Genomic DNA, 21,841 nt, shown 5'->3' on the forward strand with positions numbered 1-21,841 from the left:
ACATAAAAACCAATTCATCATCCCACATACGGAATTAATTTTTTGAGAAGTATAAGGGTACAGCTGATGTGGTGATAAACACATCGACGATAGGTTGGTTCTATTTAATGGGACCACTAATCAGATTGACTGCAATACTAATGCAACTGCACATATTGTTGTTGTGGTCTATAGTCCAAAGACCGGTTTGATGTAGCTCTCCACATGACTCTATCCTGTACAAGCCTCTACATCTCCAAATAGCTACTGCGACCTACATCCTTTTCTATCTGCATACTGTATTCATCTCTTGGTCTCCTACAATTTTTACCCTCCACACTGCCCTCCTATACTACCCTGGTGGTGCATTGATGTCTCAGGATGTGTCCTATCAACCGATCCTGTTTTTTACTCAAGTTGTGCGCCAAATTTCTTGTCTCCCCAATTGTATTCAGTACTCCATCATTAGTTATGTAAACTACCCATCTAATCTTCAGAGTTCTTCTGTAGCACCACAAAAAAGCACTCCAGACAAATACCTTCAGAAAAGACTTCATAACACTTAAATCTATAATCACTGTTAACAAACTTCTTGTCTTCAGAAATGTTTTTCTAGCCATTGCCAATCTACATTTTATAGCCTCTCTACTGTGGCCACAGTTATTTTACTGCCCAATTAGCAAAACCCATTTACTACTTTTAGTGTCTCATTTCCTAATCTAATTCCCTGAGCATGATCTGATTCCTTTCAACTACATTCAATAACCCTTGTTTTGCTTTTGTTGATGTTCATCTTACATCCTCCTTTCAAGACACTGTCCATTCTGTTCAGCTGCTCTTCCATGTCATTTGGTGTCTCTGAAAGAATTATAATTTCATTGGCAAACCTCAAAGTTTTTATTTCCCCTCCCTGAACTTTAATTCCTACTCCAAAATTTTCTTTGGTTTGCTTTACTTGAATGATATTAAGGATAGGCTACAATCCTGTCTAACTCCCTTTTCAACCACTGCTTCCCTTTCATGCCCCTCAAATCTTATAACTGCTGTCTGGTATCTGTACAAGTTGTAAGTAGGCTTTTGTTCCATGTAGTTTATCCCTGCTTCCTTCATAATTTCAAGTAGAGTATTCCAGTCAAACTTCCTGGCAGATTAAAACTGTGTGCCGGACCGAGACTCGAACTCGGGACCTTTACCTTTCGCGGGCAAGTGCTCTACCATCTGAGCTACCCAAGCACGACTCACGCCCCGCCCTCACAGCTTTACTTCTGCCAGTACCTCATCTCCTACCTTCCAAACTTTACAGAAGCTCTCCTGTGAACCTTGCAGAACTAGCACTCCTGAAAGAAAGGATATTGCGGAGACATGGCTTAGCCACAGCCTGGGGGATATTTCCAGAATGAGATTTTCACTCTGCAGCGAAGTGTGCGCTGATATGAAACTTCCTGGCACATTAAAACTGTGTGCCGGACCTTTGCCTTTTGCGGGCAAGTGCTCTACCAACTGAGCTACCCAAGCACGACTCACGCTCCGTCCTCACAGCTTTATTTCTGCCAGTACCTCGTCTCCTACCTTTTAATCTGCCAAGAAGTTTCATATCAGCACACACTCCGCTGCAGAGTGAAAATCTCATTCTAGAAACATCCCCCAGGCTGTGGCTAAGCCATGTCTCCGCAATATCCTTTCTTTCAGGAGTGCTAGTTCTGCAAGGTTTGCAGGAGAGCTTCTGTAAAGTTTGGAAGGTAGGAGATGAGGTACTGGCAGAAGTAAAGCTGTGAGGATGGGGCGTGTTTTATGCTTGGGTAGCTCAGTTGGTAGAGCACTTGCCCGCGAAAGGCAAAGGTCCCGAGTTCGAGTCTCGGTCCGGCACACAGTTTTAATGTGCCAGGAAGTTTCATATCAGTGCACACTCCGTTGCAGATTGAAAATCTCATTCTGGCTCTATTCCAGTCAACATTGTCAAAAACTTTCTCCAAGTCTACAAACACTACAAACATAGGTTTGTCTCTCCTTGGCGTATCTTTTGGGAGAAGTTGGAGGGAGAGTATTGCCTTGTTTGTTTCTACATTTTTCCAGAATCCAAACTAATCTTTCTCATGGTTGGCTTCATTTGTTCCATTCTTCCATTCTACTTACTGAACAAATAGTTGGATAATATTCACACCTGTCAGCACCTGAATTCTTTGGAATAGGAATTATTATGGTCGCCCTGTAGTCTGAGGGTATTTTGCGTGTGACATACACCTTGCACAGAGGATGGAATAATTTTGTCATGGCTGGTTGTCCCAAGGCTATCAATAGCTCTGATGGAATATCACCTACTCCATGGGCCTTGTTTCGACTTGGGTCTTTTAGTCCGATGTGAAATTCTTTGTGTTGTATCATATCTCCCACCTCATCTTCATCTACATCCTCTTCCCTTTGTATATCATTATCTCCAAGTTCATTCCCCTTGTATAGACTCTCTACATAATCCTTCCTTCCGCCTTTCAGCTTCCCCTTTTTTGCTTAGTACTGGTTTTCCATCTGACTCATAATATTCATACAACTGCTTCACTTTTCTCTAAAGATCTCTTTGATTTTTCTGTTGGTGGTATCTATCTTTCCCCTACTGAAATATGCTTTTAAATCCATACAGTTGTCCTCTAGCCATTCCTGCATAGCCATTTTGCACTTCCTGTCAGCCTCGTTTTTAGAGGTCTGTATTCCCTTCCCTCTGCTTCATTTGGCTGCGTTTTTATATTTTCTCTATTCATCAGTTAACTTCAATATATTTTGTGTTATCCAAGGATTTCTACTAGGCCTTGTCTCCTTACATATTTGATCCTCTGTCGTCTTCACTATTTCACCTCTCAAAGCTACCCATTCATCTTCCACTGCATTCCTTTCCCTTTTGTAGTCAATCATTGCCTAATGCTGTAATCAGACTGAAACCTTCTGGTGTCTCCAAGTCTCTTCCACATATAAAACCGTCATTCATGATCTTTAAACCAAGTTTTATTGATTAAATTATGCCCTGTGCAAAATTCTACCAGGCTGCTTCTTCATTCCTTTCTTTCCTCCCAGTCCATATTCACCTACAATTTTTCCTTCCCTTTCATTTCCTGCCATAGAATTCCAGTCCCGCATCACAACTAAATTTTTATCTCCCGTAACTATCGGAATAATGTCTTTTATCTCATCATACATTTCTTCAATCCCTTCATCGTGTGTGGAGCTAGTTGGCATATAAACTTGTACTATTGTGGTGGGTGTGGGCTTAGTGTCTCTCTTGACTATGATTATGTTTTCAGTATGCTGTTCATAGTTGCTTACCTACATTCCTGTTTTCTTGTTTGTTATTAGAGCTACTCCTGCATTAAGCTACCTGTATTTGATTTAGTATTTTTAACACTGTATTCACCTGACCAGAAGTCCTGTTCTTCCTGCCACCGAACTTCACTAATTCCCACTGTATCTAACATTGACCTACCCATTTCCCTTTTTAAATTTTCTGATCTACCTGCCCCCCAGTTAAGGTCTCTAACATTCCACACTTCAACCTGTAGAATGCTAGGTCCCCCCCCCTCTCTGATGACGATGTCCTCCTGAGTAGTCCCCATCTGGAGATCCAAATGGGGGACTATTTTATCTATGGATAATTTTACCCTAGAGGATGCCATCATAATTTAACCATACAGTAGAGCTGTATGTCCTTGGGAAAAAAAACTTCACAAGGGAACTAGAAAAACCAACATATGAAAGTTATTAATTTTGGACAGTTCTTTTCCTTTAGTCTGAAAGTTAGAGCTTCAATGACTTGCTTTGACAGACTGTCTCGTACTGGATCATTCAGTCCTTGCTGGCAGACTGTTGACTTGTTGCACATCCATCATACTTGCTTCCACTGCTCCCATCTGTGTACTGCATTTCTTCTCTGTCTGACAAATGTACATCAGGCAGTGCAGTAAACAATGGTATCAGGACATCTTCACTATGTGGCATAGATCATCTTCCAAATCTGGGTATTCCCTCGTATGTTTGTTGTACCTATTGAACCGTTTCACATTCACTAAACAAATGTAACAGTCTTCATGGTGGTTTTTGGTTTCTCTCCACACCATTGGCACATCAGATTGTTAACTTTTTTTTGCTCCATTTTTCCGTTCAAACACTCCACACAAAGTCGTTGATATTTTTTATTTGTTTTTGCAGCATATGTTCACTGCATATGTAATAGAAGGCATCTGGCTGGTTCACCCAGACTGCAGGATGAACTCTTTTTTTACTTGCACAAAGAAAAACACAAATTTATGTTTATGTGTATGGGTCTATTTTGTGATAACCAATTACATACGCTTTACACGACAAAAATATCAGTGCTATGCTGTCATATGTTTGCATCTACACAAAACACTGAAGGATTGATCAACATATAAAATGGAGCTAATTAGATAAACCTAACGTCATATTCGAATTCAGTAGCCACAATATATCCTAAAAGTGTTGAAACATTGCATGCAATGAAAAAAAAATTCATTTGTTGACCAGTGTAATTTATGTAAATATGTTTGGACTGTGGCTTATGTAAATGCTCTCCCTATGTATGTGGTGGTTTTACACCCTATTTTACAGTAAAGTATGAATGATTTTATGTAGGTCAGTACCATGTCCTCATCTTTATTGTATTGTATCTGCTTTGAAATGTTTTAAGTCTGTTGTTAAACATTATATAAATGTGAGCAGTCCCGCCCTCCCTCCCCTTTTCTGTCTCCTGTTTCCTGTAACTTTTGTTCCAATCATCTGTAGACTCTTTTGTTTTATTCTCAACAAAGAAACAGTTAATGCAGAATAAGTTGTTATAAATTAATGTTTTAGCTGCATTATGTAATTGGTAATCCTTGCTTATGTACACTTTGGCAAGGTCCTAGAAGTCTTTTTGTTTTACTTGTGGTAACAGCCCTCCTGTCCTATTCCAGCCACGTGGAGTGGCCGCGTGGTTTGAGGCGCCATGCCATGGATTGCGCGGTCTCTCCCGGATGTTCAAGTCCTCCCTCAGGCATAGGTGTGTGTGGCTTTCTTAGCATAAGTTAGTATAAGTAGTGTGTAAGTCTAGGAACTGATGACCTCAGCAGTTTGGTCCGTTAGGAATTCACACACCTCTCCTATCCCTTAATTTTCCCTCCTTAACTGGATTGGTCCACTTTGATCTGTTGTAACACTGATGTGCCCTAAATGGTGTATTTAGATAGGCCTGTATTCAGTTCATTTAATTGTACAACATTGTTGATGTAATTGAAGTTTTATATGTGGGTGCTGTGCTTCTCGTTATAGTGCTGATAGCCTCAGTGTCGAGCCCCTGTAATCTCAAAACATATTCTTCTCATTGTACAGGGAATCTCAAACCTTTTGGATCAAATTTGAACAGGTGACAGTGAGACCACAACCGATTATGTTAAGATAGGGACCCAATGGTCAGAAATACATATTTATTGTATTATAGACATATGCAGTGTACAGAACATAATGGCAATATAACTTATAGTGGTTGTTGAATGTGATGACCACTACTCTCAGTGTATGCTTAGCTATGACACATCACATTCTGCTACATCTTAAAGATCCCTGTTGTCTGTTGTACCAGGAGACAGGCAGCTTGAACCATAGCAAGCAGGCCTTCATTCATTTCTATGAAGTTTTCATACACCAACATCTTGACGTAATCCCATAGGAAGAAATCCAGTCGCACTGGCCACGGGACAGGACTTCCCCTTCCAGTCCAACAATGAGGGTATGTGTTGTTCAGGTGCTCACAGATATAACGTTGAGGTGGGCTGGTGCACCATCATGTTGAAACAGCATCCTTTCATGGACAACAAGGAGTACAGTCTCCAAGAACTGTGGCGGCACATCTTGTAGGAACACCAGGTAATGTGAACCAGTCAAATGGGGAGGCAGCAGACAATGTCTTATTGGCTGATCTTGGACAATGTCCACCCTTATGTTGACAGAGAATTGTTGCTGGTGGCCACCAATTTGGGTGGTGTGGGGATTGTTCTAACTCCAGACGCGGGTGTTGCGGCTGTTGAAAATACCTTCACAGGTGAATGAGCCATCATTCAGGAACAGTACACACTGTACAAAGTTCAACACTACAGCACTGTGGTAGATAATCCATTAACATTCAAGCATTAACCCTCTGACTGCGGCCAACTGCTACAACAGTCCGAGCATGCTGTGCCCTGGGTGCAGATGACTGTCACAGCAGTACAGTGCTGCCATGCCCCAGGTGCTGCCAACTGCTATAGAAGTTCTGAGATATTTGCTTGCCTATTGTTTAGCTGCACTTGAATAAGACATCTGTTTGTTTACAGTGCTACTGGCAAACTCTCGCCACATTTTATTGTTTGCTCTAAGCGCAACAGACAGTGTTTCAATATGTGGAACAGGACTATATTTGAAGTCGACGTCATCGCTTTTATCGGGCCCTTACAGCATTTGTATGAGTAATTTGCTTTAGATACAACAGATAATGCTACTGAGATTTCTGTCGAGCTTTAGTTTCATGCCTTTCTGCGAGACTCTATTCTTGGTTCAGACATCAATCACCTATTATTCGCTTGTGTTTGCATAGTGAATCTACGTATTGTGATGGCGTGTAAAAAGCTCCTCACCTCCAAAGAGATAAGACAGAAGTTGATGGAGAGTGACTCTGAAGAATCACTGTGCTCATCAATAGACAGCAATTCAGATGAAGAAGATTCTCTTACGAATAGTGTACAGTCTACATATGTTTGTGATTCTCATTCATCTTCATCTGTAATTACTAGTGCAAAGCCTACAACATAAAGGGAAGTCCACTGCTGGGTACTTCTATTCAACGTTCATCATCTTCAAATGAAGATGCGCAGCGACCCACTAGGACGACAGAAAACAAATGGAGATGTGAAAACATAAATCCAAAGAAGCATCAGTGAAAATGAGAGCTGCCTCTGTTTCTTTAGACTTTTTGTAAATACAGGCATTGTTGAAATGATTTGCTAGGAAATAAATAAGTATTGTATGTATCAATCAGCCAGTTGCAAACCAACGACAAATTCTAGAATAAACAAGTGGAGTGACACAGATGTCTCAGAAATGTATGTTTTTACAGTGTCTTCCTTTCTGATGGCTAGAGTGAAAAAGTTAAAACTGAGTTAATATTGGTCAACAGATCCTTTGCTGGAAACACAAATTTTTTCCAAACTAACCTCCAGAGACCAATATTTTTTGCTGTTGAATTTACTGCATTTCCACAACAACACTTTGCCCCTAAATGGGGATTACTTGTCAAAAATTAGGCCTATTGTAGAACATTTTTGGAAAATGTTCAAGGAAACTTTCTGTCCTTATGAGGAACTCTGTATAGATGAATCTCTGAGGCTGTTCAAAGGCTGTCTGAAAGTAAAGCAATAGATTCCAGCAAAGAGAAGTAGGTTTGGAATTAAAATTCTTGTAATTTGCGATTGCAAGACAAATTATATACTGGATTTTGTCATTTATGTTGGTGCACAGACAGAAATTGATAATCATGCTATGGTAGTGTCTGGAAATACAGTAGCCACATTACTCCACCCTTACTTGGAGAAAGGACATACGCTGTTTGTCGACAACTGGTATACCAGTCCAGATCTATTTTGTTGGTTGAATGACAAACGTATGTGGTAAAGTTAGGTGAACATGGAAGGAAATGTCAGTAATGGAAGAGAAACTGAAGAAAGGAGAAATAACTTTCCGATCTTCAGAATCAGGAATGCTAGTTGCTCTGAAGTGGCACGACCAGACTGAAGTCTGGATGCTATCAACGTGCCACAAAGGTGAAATGCATCTGACTTCAAAAAGAGATCGGAAGAGTGGTGATCTGAAAATGAAACCGTGTGTGGTAATAGGTTACAATAAATCAATGGGACTAGTCAACCGAAGTGACACACTAATAAAAACAGTGAAAAATACACAGAAGTCATTTAAGTGGTACAGTAAATTGTTTTTCCATATTTTGGACCTGGCAATGTTCACTGCCTTTTGCTTATACTGGAAAATAAAGTACGAAAAGTTTCATCTCAATTTAATTAGAGAAAGTTTTGCAACTTTTTATGTCGATCGCAAGAGAGCAAGTGCGCTAAATGTCAAGTGCACCCTACGCATTTACTAGATCAGTGGGAAAAGTACAAGGCCTGCATAGTCTGTGCTCGAAATGGTGTTAGGAAACAAACTAAGTTGTGCTGTAATGAATGCAATGTAACTCTTTGTGCTTATCCAAGCTTCAAAACCTATCACAAACAATTTCAGAAATAAAAATCTGTTAAACCTTGTTTTAAGAGAATGTAGAAGTATATCACCATTGTAAATGTCATTATTTGTATATACATTATAATAAAAAAGCACCTCACATGGAAATGAAGTGTAAATATTATAAATAAGTTTCCCCAATTCTTCCAGAGCCAGTCCAAAGACCAGAACAAAATATATAAAAAATCAGTGAGTGTGTTGTAAGCATTGCGCGTGGCGAGTGTGCCAGAAGCACTCAGCACCCAATGCACGGCGAGCGGCGCAACAATGCAGCACATGAAGGGCGACTGCCAGTGTTGCACATAGCTGTCATATGGTTAAATGCATGTCTGCCAACTCTCATGACAAGTAACGTTCCATGTTTGACTGTGCCTCATGCATTGTACACAGCAACACACCTAACTATGAACACATCACAAGCTGCCCGAATCAGTGGACAACTGACACCAGGGATAGTGGTGTGCATGTGGTACAGGTTAATGTGCCAGTGTGATTCATGCACATTGACACATGACAAATGTGCTGTGAGCTAAGTTGTGTACAATATTTCTGTTCGTTGTCAGGGGTGTATGCTATTTATCACCTGCTGCCTGTTCTAGTGTACAACAGACACCCAACATCTTTGCGAGAGTGTGGCAGAATTGCAAGCATCAGTATGCCTGTCTGGTGGTCAGGGGTGTACTCTGTTTATCATCCACTGCCTGTTCCAGTTTACAACAGACACCCGGCATCATTGTGAGAGTGCAGCAGAATTGCACGTGCCATTGCAATTCACGCATTGAGACTGATAGTCGACACTTTGAATAATTAGTACGAGCTAAGTTGTTGTTATGCGGCACATGCTGTGCATGTCCGTAACACAATAAATATTCATTTCCAGCTATTGGCTCCCTATCTCAAAATAATCAGTTCTAGACCCATCATCACCTGTTTCAGTTTGACCCAAAAGATTTAAAAACACCATGTATATAATACACAGTTGACAGATTTCTTTAGTTATGGTTTTACAAATAATATTGTGTGTATTGTAATTCAGAAATGCAGCTGTGATAACATTCACACTTTTCCTTTATCCTTAATTTCCTGTCCTTAGTTGGATTGGTGCCCTTTCATGTTTTGTAAACACTGATGTGCATAAATGATGTTTCTAGATACATATGCAGCTCATGCAGCTGAACAATGTTGATTATGGAAATTAGATTTTATACTCCTCTCTGTATGTAATGCACAGTTGAAGTGCCTGTTATAAGGTTTATTTAGGACATTGTAACCAATATTACATGTATTGTATTTTGGAAACGAAGCATGTAATTATTCCCGATCCTTACACAGTGAACAGAGAATACGTAGAGCATAGATATACATTACTGGTATAGACCTGTAATGTCTTTGGCAACATTTTTGCTGTATGTTGCAACAGTTGGTTTTGGCAATAGTTCACATGTGGACATATCAAGAGAATAAGTTGATGATTATCAATGGAATGATGGGGGTTATCAGTGATTTGATGTTGAATATGTCCTTAAGTGATATTGCAAGTGCTTCTCTCACTTGTCTTATAAACAATCTGCTCCTGTTTGATACAGGTCTTGTTAATGTTTGTAACTTGTTCCGCATGTGAGCTAATGAATTGATTTGTATATCACATCTGTTGCTATATGTTGGTTAGAGGTTATCCCAGTGCATGTGCTGGGATTTGGCCTATGTTAAATTGACAACCCTGCCATTTGGCATATTTTTATATAGTTTGTTTTAATATAAGTTACATGTTTCATTGTATCTGTGTTTGGTACATGTATAGGCTGCTTTATAATGATTAAAAAAGTAGAAATTGGCCAATATAAAATAAAGTAAAATTGTGGAGTCCATAATGGACAATGTTTTCTTTTGAAAAACAAATGTGGCAAGGTTCGATGTTGCTGAAGCAACATCTTTAATATACACAAAATCTAATCTGGGCTTTAAGATGGGACACTGTGCTACATCACACGAAGTTAGTTCACTGTTTGAGGACTTATAGCTTATGTAGTACTGCTTCCTATTGACACCCTTCACTTCCTGTCATAGAGATACAATTTGAAACATTTTACTGCATTTCTTATTACACTTTAATATTCTAATTTACTTAAAAATCTGTTATGATTTATAGTCAGACAGCTTTGACAGCGCACGGAATGTACCAGTAGCCTGTAATATGTTGTCTAAAAAAATTAATTCATTCTCGCTGTATATGTAAGTAGCCTTCTTGGTATTGAAACCCTTCAGAAATCCAAACTGTGACTCTGACAGTATATTATTTGTAGTTAGATGGTTAAATTGCCAGTCATATACTACCTTTCCTAATATAATAATGATAATTCTGTCTTCTTTTGCATATAGAGGTTTAACTTCAGAATATTTGAGCCAATTGGGGGAAATGTTCCAGTGATAAATTCCTGTTTACACAAATAACTTCATGTGTTACTGAACCCAAAAGAACACTATAATTAATGTCATTATTATTTTATCATAACCACTAGTTTTTTTTTATTTTAAAGATTTTGTGGTGGACATTACTCCTTTTGGTTTAGTGATGATCATATTTACATTAATACGATCATTTGTAATGGCTGGTATGAGATACACTATGGCAGTATGTATTGAACCTGACAACTCCCATCTTTTCAAGAACAGTTGCAAAATGCATGTTAAAAAGTTTTGCCATTCTGTGAACATCTGTTACCAATGTGTCATTTACTCTTAAAGAAGTGGTGGCTCATGGCCCTATATTCTGGGGAGACCAGGAAACATGTTGGGAAATCCACCTTCCTTCCCTGTTAATGTACACGTATGTAGTGTCCCTAACAACAACAACGACAACATCAACAACAACAACAACAACCACCACCACCAAGACGACAACGGCAACGGCAACGACAACAACAACAACAACTACTACTACTACTACTACTACTACTACTACTAATAATAATAATAATAATAATAATAATTTTTATTTTATGAATGAACTAGTATATTGGTCATTTGAGCATTTTACTTGTAAAACAAAGTTAACTAGGTGATCTTTCTCCTTACTGAATCTTTCAACAATGTTGTCATACCAAGTGTCTCGGCTTTCAGGTATTCACAGTAATGGTTTCTCACTTGAGGTATAAGCAAGAGCTGATAAGTAATCCTGGCCCATACTGTTCCTCAAATATGTTTCTACGTATTTGGCAAGAAAAACTGCTTTCAACTGAAATATTCACTGCAGGAATGGCAGCAGTCAGACAACATAGTCTTGAAACTTCTCAAAGAATTTGAGCCATTTCATTCTCAATCATCCTTTTGATAACATATTCCAAACTAACAGAATGAAATGTTATTTTATGCTGGGAAGAAAGTACAGTCTCCAGTTCTACACACAACGTGAGTGACTGCAGGATGCACCATAAATTTGTAATAATGAATCCACACTGTCTACAGGAAAATGCCGTCCATAACTGGCAAACTGAGTGGTATCGCCTAATTTAAGGAAGAGCAGTTTATCAGTTGTGTTTCAGTATTATCCAATGCTTTGAAGTACACCTGTTTGTATTTTGACATCAATAGATTGTCAATGTATTCATTCATCATTTCAGCTCTATTCATGGAAGCTTCAGCTTGCAAATTAGTTGTGAGTCTAATGGAATTTTAAAAGTTGATCTCCTTATCTTCATTTCTTAAGTTTTTTATGCAAGTGATGCATTCTTAGACAGTATTGCTGCAAAACTACCCATCATTGTTTTTTTTTTGTGAAGAATGTTGAAAACAAGTTCAGTCTTTAAAAATATTCCTTCAAAAGCAGAGAGAAAAAAAACAAAGTGTAGGAGTGTATATTTGAAACCAGAGGCTTCTCTTGTAGTCATTGCACTAGGCTGTGGACTATCAGTTATTTCATTTAAAACCTCAGGTATCCCCAAATGGTTTTCGTGACTGGTAGATATTATTCAGGCATTACAGTTCTATTTCATTTGACTGCTGGAAGGGATGCATTTACCAACACTACTGTTGGGAATTGCTGTGTGCTTGAAGGACCAGTGAAAGAAAGCAGGAATACCCTGAATCCAGGACAAAAAAATCCTTAATGGTTTTATACAAGAACAGCTCTGTTGCAAAACTGAATTTAAATGTTGTGCAAAACATTGAGTAAAAAGAGCTTGGGGGACAATTTCATGGATCTTAGCATGCAGGCCATTTAAGTTTGCTGCCAGAACTGAAGTACGATCAAAAATAAGGTTCTATCCAAACTCGAATGTGTATACCACAAATCTACTCATTTATACTTTCAATTAGTTCAGTCTGTATAACTTGAAAATCCCCATAAATAGTCCATTTCCTTCCTGTGTGCTTTGAAATCTCTGTTTCTGTTTAGCACAAGTTTAAAAATGGCTCTGAAATTTCTGGAATTCAGGGAATTTTCTGTCTCATAATGACCTCTGAAATCTATCTCCCACTTACACAAAAGATTTGTGACATGAATTAAAATTTTCATGATGTGTGTGTTAGCTTTCACTTCTTTGTTGTGCCTGATTTTCATCAGTTTGTGATGTTCATTAAGTAGCTTCAAAATACTGAACACTTGTTTGGGCACTTCTTTATATGAAGTAAAACTACATAGATGATCTTTAGAAGAAGCATACCATACTAATCCTCTGTACAGATTGTTCAAACAGTCAAAACCCTCAGTGGACCATACAGTTTTTCTTGTGCTTATTAGTTAATATGGCCAGAAGAATAATTTTCCTTTTGTAGGGCTAGCACATAAACACTTATGCTGCTCATGCAATGAGCTTTGGAATGCAAGTGTTTTGAACTTATCTTTCTAAATGTAATGCCTGTGTTTAATGTCTTTTCTTCAAAATTTAGTTTCTTTCAGTTTCACGTCTCCTTGAAAATGAAAACTCCTGAAAGGAAGTAATGATGCCCTCACTCGAAAGCGTTACATCAGTGCTTGTATTAGGCTGGGTTTCATCCATTTTCACTGCACATGGGACAGCTAACTTAGGAGAAATCTGGAGAGGCATTACTATAGCTGCTGGCCTCCTGTGCTGTATAAGTGCACTGCAACACAGCTGTGACAGCCTGTACCCCTTCTTCTGTTCCCGTGATGTTGTGGTTACCATGAAAACTGAGCGTTTGCAGGCAGCCTGGCATGTGCCTGGCCTCCTTGCCATGTGTTTCACGCCTCTGTCTGCCATAGGTTAGGGCGAAGCTTTCATTCTTTCATTTTCTCTCAAGTGCTGGCAGTTAAGAAGAAGTAACACAAGCTAACGTTTTTCATGCTCACTGATGAATGTGCATAAAGATCTACTGTATAAATAATTATTGCTAATACTACTACTACTACTACCACCACCACCACCACGACTACCACAGAAAAGTGAGGAGGTCTGGCCTCCCTTGCTGCTTCTGATCAGCCACCACTGTCTTATAAAGTTGTCTGCTGCTCCTCACATCTGGGTTGTGTTTATTAGTTACTGTAACATCAACCAACTGATTTTGTAGAATAGTGTTGTAAGTCTGCTTCTTGTAGTCCATGCCATATTCTGAACGTATTTCAAATAACTTCACTCATCCACACCATAGAACACTGTAGGTTTGTCTGATAAACTTGAATTTGAACCACACTCTCAGTTTACCCATATGCCATAAGTTCATTCTTGGAAAACACAATGGTTGAGCGCAGATCGAATACAGTCATGTCTTTGGACTGGTTTTGTGCAGCCCACCATGAATTCCTCTCCTGCACTAACCTCTTCTTATTTTGCTTCAAGGGTAGCAGAATTCTCTAACTTCATTGACTTCATCAATTTTGATGTTAAGTTTCTCGCTATTCTCAGTTCTACTTCATCTCATTGCCTTCTCCAGTTTGCCCTCAATCCATATTCTGTACTCATTAGACTTTTCATACCATCCAAAAAATCCTGTAATTCTTCTTCACTTTCACAGAGGATTGCAATGTAATCAGCAAATCTCATCATGCATATCCTTTCCCCTTGAATTTTGATCCCACCCTTGAGTCTTTCTTTTATTTCTGTCATTGTTTCCTCAGTGTATAGATGGAACAGTGGGGCAAGAGACTGCATCATGGTGTTGCACTCTTTTTAATCCAAGCTCTTCGTTCGTTGTCTTCAAGTCTTACTGTTCCCTCTTGGTTCTTGTACATATTGTATATTACCCATCTTTCCCTATATCATACTCCTATTTTCCTCAGAATTTCCAACATTTTACACTCTTTTACAGTTGAACACTTTTTCTAGGTCAAAAACTCCTATGAGTGTGTGTTGATTTTTCTCTGGCCTTGCTTCAGTTTTCTAGCACAACATCAAAACTGCTTCTCTGGTGACCTTACCTTTTGTAAAGCCAGACTGATTGTCATCTAACTGATTCTCAATTTTCTTTATTAGTATGTAGCAACAAAATCCAAATTACAGTCCAGGAGAAAAGCACAAAGTGCAGGGCTGTAGTCACAAGATACAATGGAGAGCTTGCTGCATACATCAGCTGGATGACAAGTGAGACCATGGCAGTCTGTGGCAGCCCTTAAATCTGCCACATGGGTGTTCCCTGTGACTTGCTGTTGGCAGATGTATCTTTTGGTGCTGCACTTAGCAGCCTCACCAGGCATGTTCATTATTATATCAAATGATCCATCAATACATCTGGCGAGATTGGGAGATCCCTCCTCCCTTAGATGTGGCCTTTGGGCTAACTGTCTTGGCTGGTGTAGGGGAGGATGATGTAGGTTTGGTCTGTTGTGAAGACTGGGGTGTAGCTTCTGATGCTGTTAGTGCTAGAAGAGCTGTGCCTGGGTCTGTTGTCAGAGATTTATGTATTTATTTATTTATTTACACGTCAAGTTCAGTAGGACCAATTTGAGGAGCAAATCTCCAAGGTAATGGAACGTGTCAGTACATGGAATTACAATATAAAAGTAATAACAGATAAAAATAAATGTTTATGAACCTGAAAAGTCAGTCCATAAGTTTAAGTAAAAGCAATCAACAATACAACAAGAATCATCTTAGTTTTTCAACAAACTCCTCAACAGAATAGAAGGAGTGAACCATGAGGAAACTCTTCAGATTCAGTTTGAAAGTGCGTGGATTGCTGCAAAGATTTTTGAATTCGAGCAGTAGCTTATTGATAATGGATTCAGCAGCATACTGCACACCTTTCTGCACAAGAGGTAAGGAAGTCCGATCCAAATGCAGGTTTGATTTCTGCCGAGTATTAACTCAGTGAAAGCTTCTTATTCTTAGGAATAAGCTAATATTGTTAACAAGAAATGACAGTAAGGAATATATACATTGAGAGGCCAATGTCAAAATACTCAGACTCGTGAACAGGGGTCGACAAGAGGTTCATGAACTTACACCATTTATTGCCCAAACTGCCCGTTTCTGAACCGAAAATATCCTTTTAGAATGGGAAGAGCTACCCCAAAATATAATACCATACGACATAAGTGAATGAAAATAAGCAAAGTAGACTAATTTTCGTGTTGAATGATTACTCGCTTAAGATACTGTTCGAATAGTAATAATGGCAGCATTAAGTCTTTGTACAAGATCCTGAATGTGGGCTTTCCACAACAGCGTAGTATCTACCTGAACACCAAGAAATTTGAACTGTTCAGTTTCACTAATCATATGCTCATTCTGTGAAATTAAAATGTCAGGTTTTGTTGAATTGTGTGTTTGAAACTGTAAAAACTTAGTCTTACTGTGATTTAGTGTTAGTTTATTTTCTACAAGCCATGAACTTAGGTCATGAACTGCACTATTTGCAACTGAGCCAATGTTGCACACAACATCCTTTACTACCAAGCTAGTGTCATCAGCAAACAGAAATACAGAGTGTTTCTAAATGAATATTGGGGTTTTAATGCTTTATAATATTTATTATATTAAACTTACAGTTATAAATGACATCAAATGAAAGAGCAACTCAAACAGTTTTTCCAAGAACCTTATAAATGCGCAATGTGAGCACCATTTGTCACACAGCACATATCAAGTCTATAGCTGAGCGCTGGATAGGCCACTGGGGGCCCAATGACAGGGCTTACTTTGAATGGCCTCCACGTTCACCCGACCTAATGCCATGCGATTTTTTCCTTTGGGGGCTTCATCAAGGATCATGTGTACATGCCTCCACTACCAGCAGACTTCCATCAGTTAAGAAACCGGATTGAAGTAGCTGTTGCTACAATCACTGAAGACACACTTATCAACATTTGGGGAGAACTCGGCTATAGACTTGATGTGTGTCGTGTGACAAATGGTGCTCACATTGAACATTTATAAGGTTCTTGGTAAAACTGTTTGAGTTTCTCTTTAATTTGACATATCATTTATAACTGTAAGTTTAATGTAATAAATATTATAAAGCATTAAAACCCTGAAATTCATTTATAAGCACCCTGTATTTTGAATTACTTGTAATACCTGAGGGCATATCATTTATATAAGTAAGGAACAGGAGTGGCCCCAACACTGATCTCTGAAGCACCACCCACTTGACTGTACCCCACTCAGACCCCACGTCACAGCCATTCTCAACACTGCGAATAATGACCTTTTGCTGTGTGTTACTAAAGTAAGAGGTGAACAAATTGTGAGCTACTCCTCGTATTCTGTAATGGTCCAACTTCTGGAGCAATATTTTGTGATCAACTCAATCAAATTCCTTAGTTAAATCAAAAAATATGCCAAGTGTTTGAAACCTTTTGTTTAACCCATCCAGTACCTCATAGAGAAAAGAGAATATAGCATTCCCAGTTGTTAAACGACTTCTAAAGCTGAACTGTACATTTGATTGCAAATCGTGTGATATGAAATGATCAATTATCCTTACATACACAACCTTTTCAATAACTTTAGCAAACACTGATGGCATAGAAATAGGTCTAAAATTGTCTACATTGTCCCTTTCTCTCTTTTTATAAAGCGATTTACTACTGAACACTTTAATCGCTCAGGAAACTGACCATTCCTAAAGAAAAAATTACAAATATGGCTAACATGTGCAGCGCTGTACTTTAATATTGTGCTAGGTACTCCATGAAAGTCCAAAGTCTTCAGTGATTTAATTATTGACTCCATCTCCCTCTTGTCTGTATCACAGAGGAGTATTTCAGACATCAATCTCGGAAAGGCATTTGCCAAGAAAGTTATATGATTCCCCGTACAAACTAAATTTTTATTTAATTCACCAGCAATGCTCAGAAAATGATTGTTAAATACTGTACATATATCTGATGTATCAGTAACAGAAATATTTTTACTGCGAACTGACTTTATATCGTCGACCTTGTGCTGCTGACCAGACACTTCCTTCTCAACTGACGACGTGGTTTTAATTTTATCCTGTGAATTAGCTATTCTATTTGCTTTCCTCTTTGCCTTCCTAATAACACTTTTAAGCACCTTACAGTACTCTTTGTAATGGGATGCTGTAGCTTGATTGTGACTACTTCTAACATTTTGATATAATTCCCACATTGTTCTACATGATATCCTTATCTCACTAGTCAGCCACCCGGGCTGCCTATTACTGCAAGTACCACGTTTAGAATGTTCTAATGGGAAAAAAAACTCTCAAAGAGCATGAGAAATGTGTTAAGGAAAGCATTATATTTATCATCTATGTTATCGGCACTATAAACATCCTGCCACTCTTGTTCCTTGACAACGTTTAAAAAACTCTCTATTGCTGTTGGATTAACTTTCCTACATAGTTTGTAATTAAAAGTGATGTTTGTTTGAGTACTAAAGGCTCTTAGTTTTAAAAGTTGTGCATCGTGGTCTGAAAGGCCATTCACCCTTTTACTAACAGAATGCCCATCTAGTAATGAAGAATGAATAAAAATATTGTCTATGGCTGTGCTACTGTTCCCCAGCACCCTAGTTGGAAAAAACACTGCCTGCATCAGATCATATGAATTTATGGGATCTACCAACATCCTTTTTCGTGCACAATCATATACAAAATTTATACTGAAGTCACCACATTTCTGGTACTTCCTTCAAAGTGAATCAAGAACCCTCTCTAACTTGAACAGAAATGCTCTGAAGTCGGAGTTAGGGGACCTATAAACAACAACAATTAGAAGTTTAGTTTCACTAAATTCAACTGCCCCTGCCCAACATCTGTTCAGTGCAGTGCCGTGATACGTCTATGGGCTCAAATGGAATACTGTCTTTTACGTACATAGCCCACAACCCCACAAGGAACTCCTTGAAAAACAGCCAGTTAATCTGTATCCTGGTAAAGGAAGCCTCTGAATTGTCAAATTATTTAAGTGGTGCTCTGATATACCAATAACTTCAGAGTCAACATCTATAAGCGGTTCACAAACTTTATCTCTAATATCTCTTATATTTTGATGAAACTCCTTCACTACTTGGAAACATTATACCCTCGGAAGGTGAGCCCTTAGAGGGACTTCCTTTAAGCAGGTATACCTTTCAGCTGACTTCAATCTAAAAAAGATGCAGCTCTAACACCAACTACTACAGGAATTTTTCCATGAGTGATCCCACCACCACTACCCACTGCACTGTCACCTATAAGCTTTGCCACCCTCCCCTTCCCATACCTATTTAGGTGCAGGCCATGCCAGGTGAAACTCAATCTACTGATAGACCCAACTTGCACCACTGAAATGTCAACCATGCCTTCTGCCATCAGTGCCCTCACAAGCCCCATGCTAATGTGCCCAACAACGACATTACAATGAGACCGATCATGACGCTGAAACAGCTGCACGAAATGCACACTAATGCCACCAGTTTGAGTAGCTATCTTTACCAGGTCACCACCTACATCATATTCCCCGTCCCTATCAAGGCTGTTCCCTGCTCCCCCCACCATCACTGCCTGATCCTACTTTGTAAAATTCCTACATAACTTCCCTATACCGTCAGTCACTTGAGCCAACCTTCACAATGCTGGTGTCCTGATACTCACCCCCCCTGCTAGTCTGGGGCTAAGAATAGGCCCGCTGTATTCCTGCCTGTCGTAAGAGATGACTAAAAGGTGTCTAACACATTTTGGCCTTTATGTGTTGGTCCCTTGTAGGGTTTGACCTCCATTCTTCAAAATTTTTCCAAAGAGCGAGCCAATTGGGGAAGGGCACTTTACATGGTGCATCGTGTCCTCTCATTGTCGCATTGCAGTCCCACTCATTCTCCATCTCGTGGGCGAGGATACCTTCCTGGGTATGGTTTCCACCATGCACTATGCAGTGTTGCTTTCTGTGCCGACGACGACCATGGACTTCTTTGCACCTGATATCCAGCATGGTAGGCCAGTCTGTTATGGTGGGGCCACCATGTACCCTATTGTTTGTAGCCCCCAGACAACACAGGGATCGCTCTGTTGATGCCTGCACCGTAAACTCCCCACATATGCCATGGAGTAGATGCTCGTCACTCTGGGACATCGGGACTCTTGGCGATGGCCATCCTGCCAGGTGGCCCTTGCTGCGGCTGGGTGGCACCCATGGTGAGGGCCCTTGGACGGAGTGGGTGGCGTCAGGGCGGATGACAGCGTTCAAGGGCTCAATCCAGTGCGCAGACGTATGACCCCAAATTGTACCCCTCCCTGGCCACACCATGGGAGGAACGAAATGCTAAGGCTGGCACCGACACTTATTCGCCTCGGTACCTAGTATGTATAAGAGCTGATGGGGAGTCTTTCATGACGATGAAGCCTCAGTTCTTCGTAGAGCATTTAGAGGACAAGCTTGGGGAGGTGGAGGGCTTGTTCAAAATGCGCTCTGGGTCAATTTTGATTAAAACAGCATCCTTTGCCCAGTCACTGGCATTACTTGCTTATGACAAGTTGGGGGATATTTCTGTTACCATCACACCCCATAAGAGCTTAAATATGGTCCAGGGTATTATATTCCACGGGGACCTTCTTTTGTAGTCTGATGACGAGCTGCGCACCAATTTAGAGCGGCTAGGTGTTCATTTCATCCAGCCCATTCATCAGGATCCGAGGGATATTCAGGTTGCCACTGGTGCCTATATCTTAGCCTTCGAGGGTGATGCATTGCCTGAGAAAGTCAAGGTGATGGTCTACCGTTGTGACATCAAGCCCTATATCCCTCGCCTGATGCGGAGCTTTCAGTACTGGAAGTTCGGCCATATGTCTTCCCACTGTACTTCCAGCCTCACGTGTCGAGATTGCGGACACCCATCACATCCCAATACTCAAGGTGCGCTGCCTCCCATCTGTGTCAGCTGCAGAGAGCACCATTCACCTTACTTGCCAGACTGCAGGGTTTTACAGAAAGAGACGAAAATCATGGAATAAAAGACCCTGGACCAGCTGCCTTACACTGAGGCTAAGCTGAAGTTTGAACGCCTCCATCCTGTTCGTATGACCTCCTCTTATGCTGCCGCTACAACTGTTCTAGCCCCGTAAGCTCCACGTACCCCAGTCACCTCTCAGAGCCGCTTGGAAGGGGTCACTTGGGTCCCTCCCTTCCCAGGTTTCCACCAGTGGGAAAGGTGACACCTGCCAGTGGCTGAAGTGCCCAGAAGCAGCTGGTTGTAGGGCTTCACGATCCTCCTCTGTTCTGGAGACTGACTCAGTGAAGCCCTCTCAGCCGGGAAAACCGAAGGAGCAGTGAGACAAGTCCAAGAAGAAAACCTCTAAGACCAAAGAACTTGCAGTGGCACCCACCCCACCACTACCTACAAGCTCTGCATCTGAGGATGAGGTGGAGATTCTGTCATCCGCTGAGGACCTGGATCTCGCTGAACTCTCAGACGCAATGGATATTGCATCTTCAGGAAATCAGTCAATGGCAGCAGGTGACACTGAGACATAAATCGCCTCATTGAATGTTGAATGCCTTCCCAGCCTCACGATCATATTATCCTCCAGTGGAATTGCGGTGGTTTTTTACACCACCTTGCTTAGCTCCGACAACTTATCAGCTTTCACCCTTTCTTCTGCATTGCTCTCCAGGAAACTTGTCTGCCAGCAATGCAAACCCCCGCCCTTCATGGCTATCGGGGTTACTATAAGAATCGGGCAGCTTATGCAAGGATATCTGGTGGAGTCTGCGGCTATGTCCTGGGGATTGCTGAGGTGATTTGCGATCACAGGCGGGCCCTCCAACATCATAAGCGGCACTCGTCACTGGACCACACCATTGAATATAAGCGGTTGTGTGCCCAAGCCTGACGCCTTATTTGCCGACGAACGCAGGAGTGCTGGGAAAGGTATGTTTCCACCATTGACATCCGTACCTCTCCATCGCAGGTTTGGGCCAAGGTTAGTCAATTCTATGGCTGTTGGACCCCTGTTGGCGGACCTGGGCTTTCCCTGAATGGAGCAGTCTGTACTGACTCTAACATGATTGCAGAACTCTTAACGGAGCATTGTGCTCAGAGTTCCGCTTTTATGAATTACCCATTGGCCTTCTACTCCGTGAAAGTGCGGTTGGAATGTTGGAGACGGAGCCTTTCATTCCATACGCGCCACCCCGAATCATGGAATGCTCCATTCAGTGAGT

At 40.4% G+C, this 21,841-nt stretch overlaps 1 protein-coding gene across 2 annotated transcripts in view; it reads left to right on the plus strand.

The window, feature by feature from the left end:
* Window positions 1-21,841, plus strand: part of LOC126470083 (serine/threonine-protein kinase 16) — a 107,228-nt gene that overhangs the window by 18,441 nt on the left and 66,946 nt on the right. The window contains exon 2 of one of the 2 annotated variants that reach the window (XM_050097594.1): window positions 4,935-5,020. The exons of the other annotated variant lie outside the window; for it this stretch is intronic. Coding sequence (XP_049953551.1) covers window positions 4,935-5,020 — 86 coding nt within the window. The remainder of the gene's footprint in view (window positions 1-4,934; window positions 5,021-21,841) is intronic. 2 annotated transcript variants of the gene reach the window in all.

Source organism: Schistocerca serialis, chromosome 3 (genome assembly GCF_023864345.2).
Source record: "Schistocerca serialis cubense isolate TAMUIC-IGC-003099 chromosome 3, iqSchSeri2.2, whole genome shotgun sequence".
Taxonomy (NCBI): domain Eukaryota; kingdom Metazoa; phylum Arthropoda; class Insecta; order Orthoptera; family Acrididae; genus Schistocerca; species Schistocerca serialis.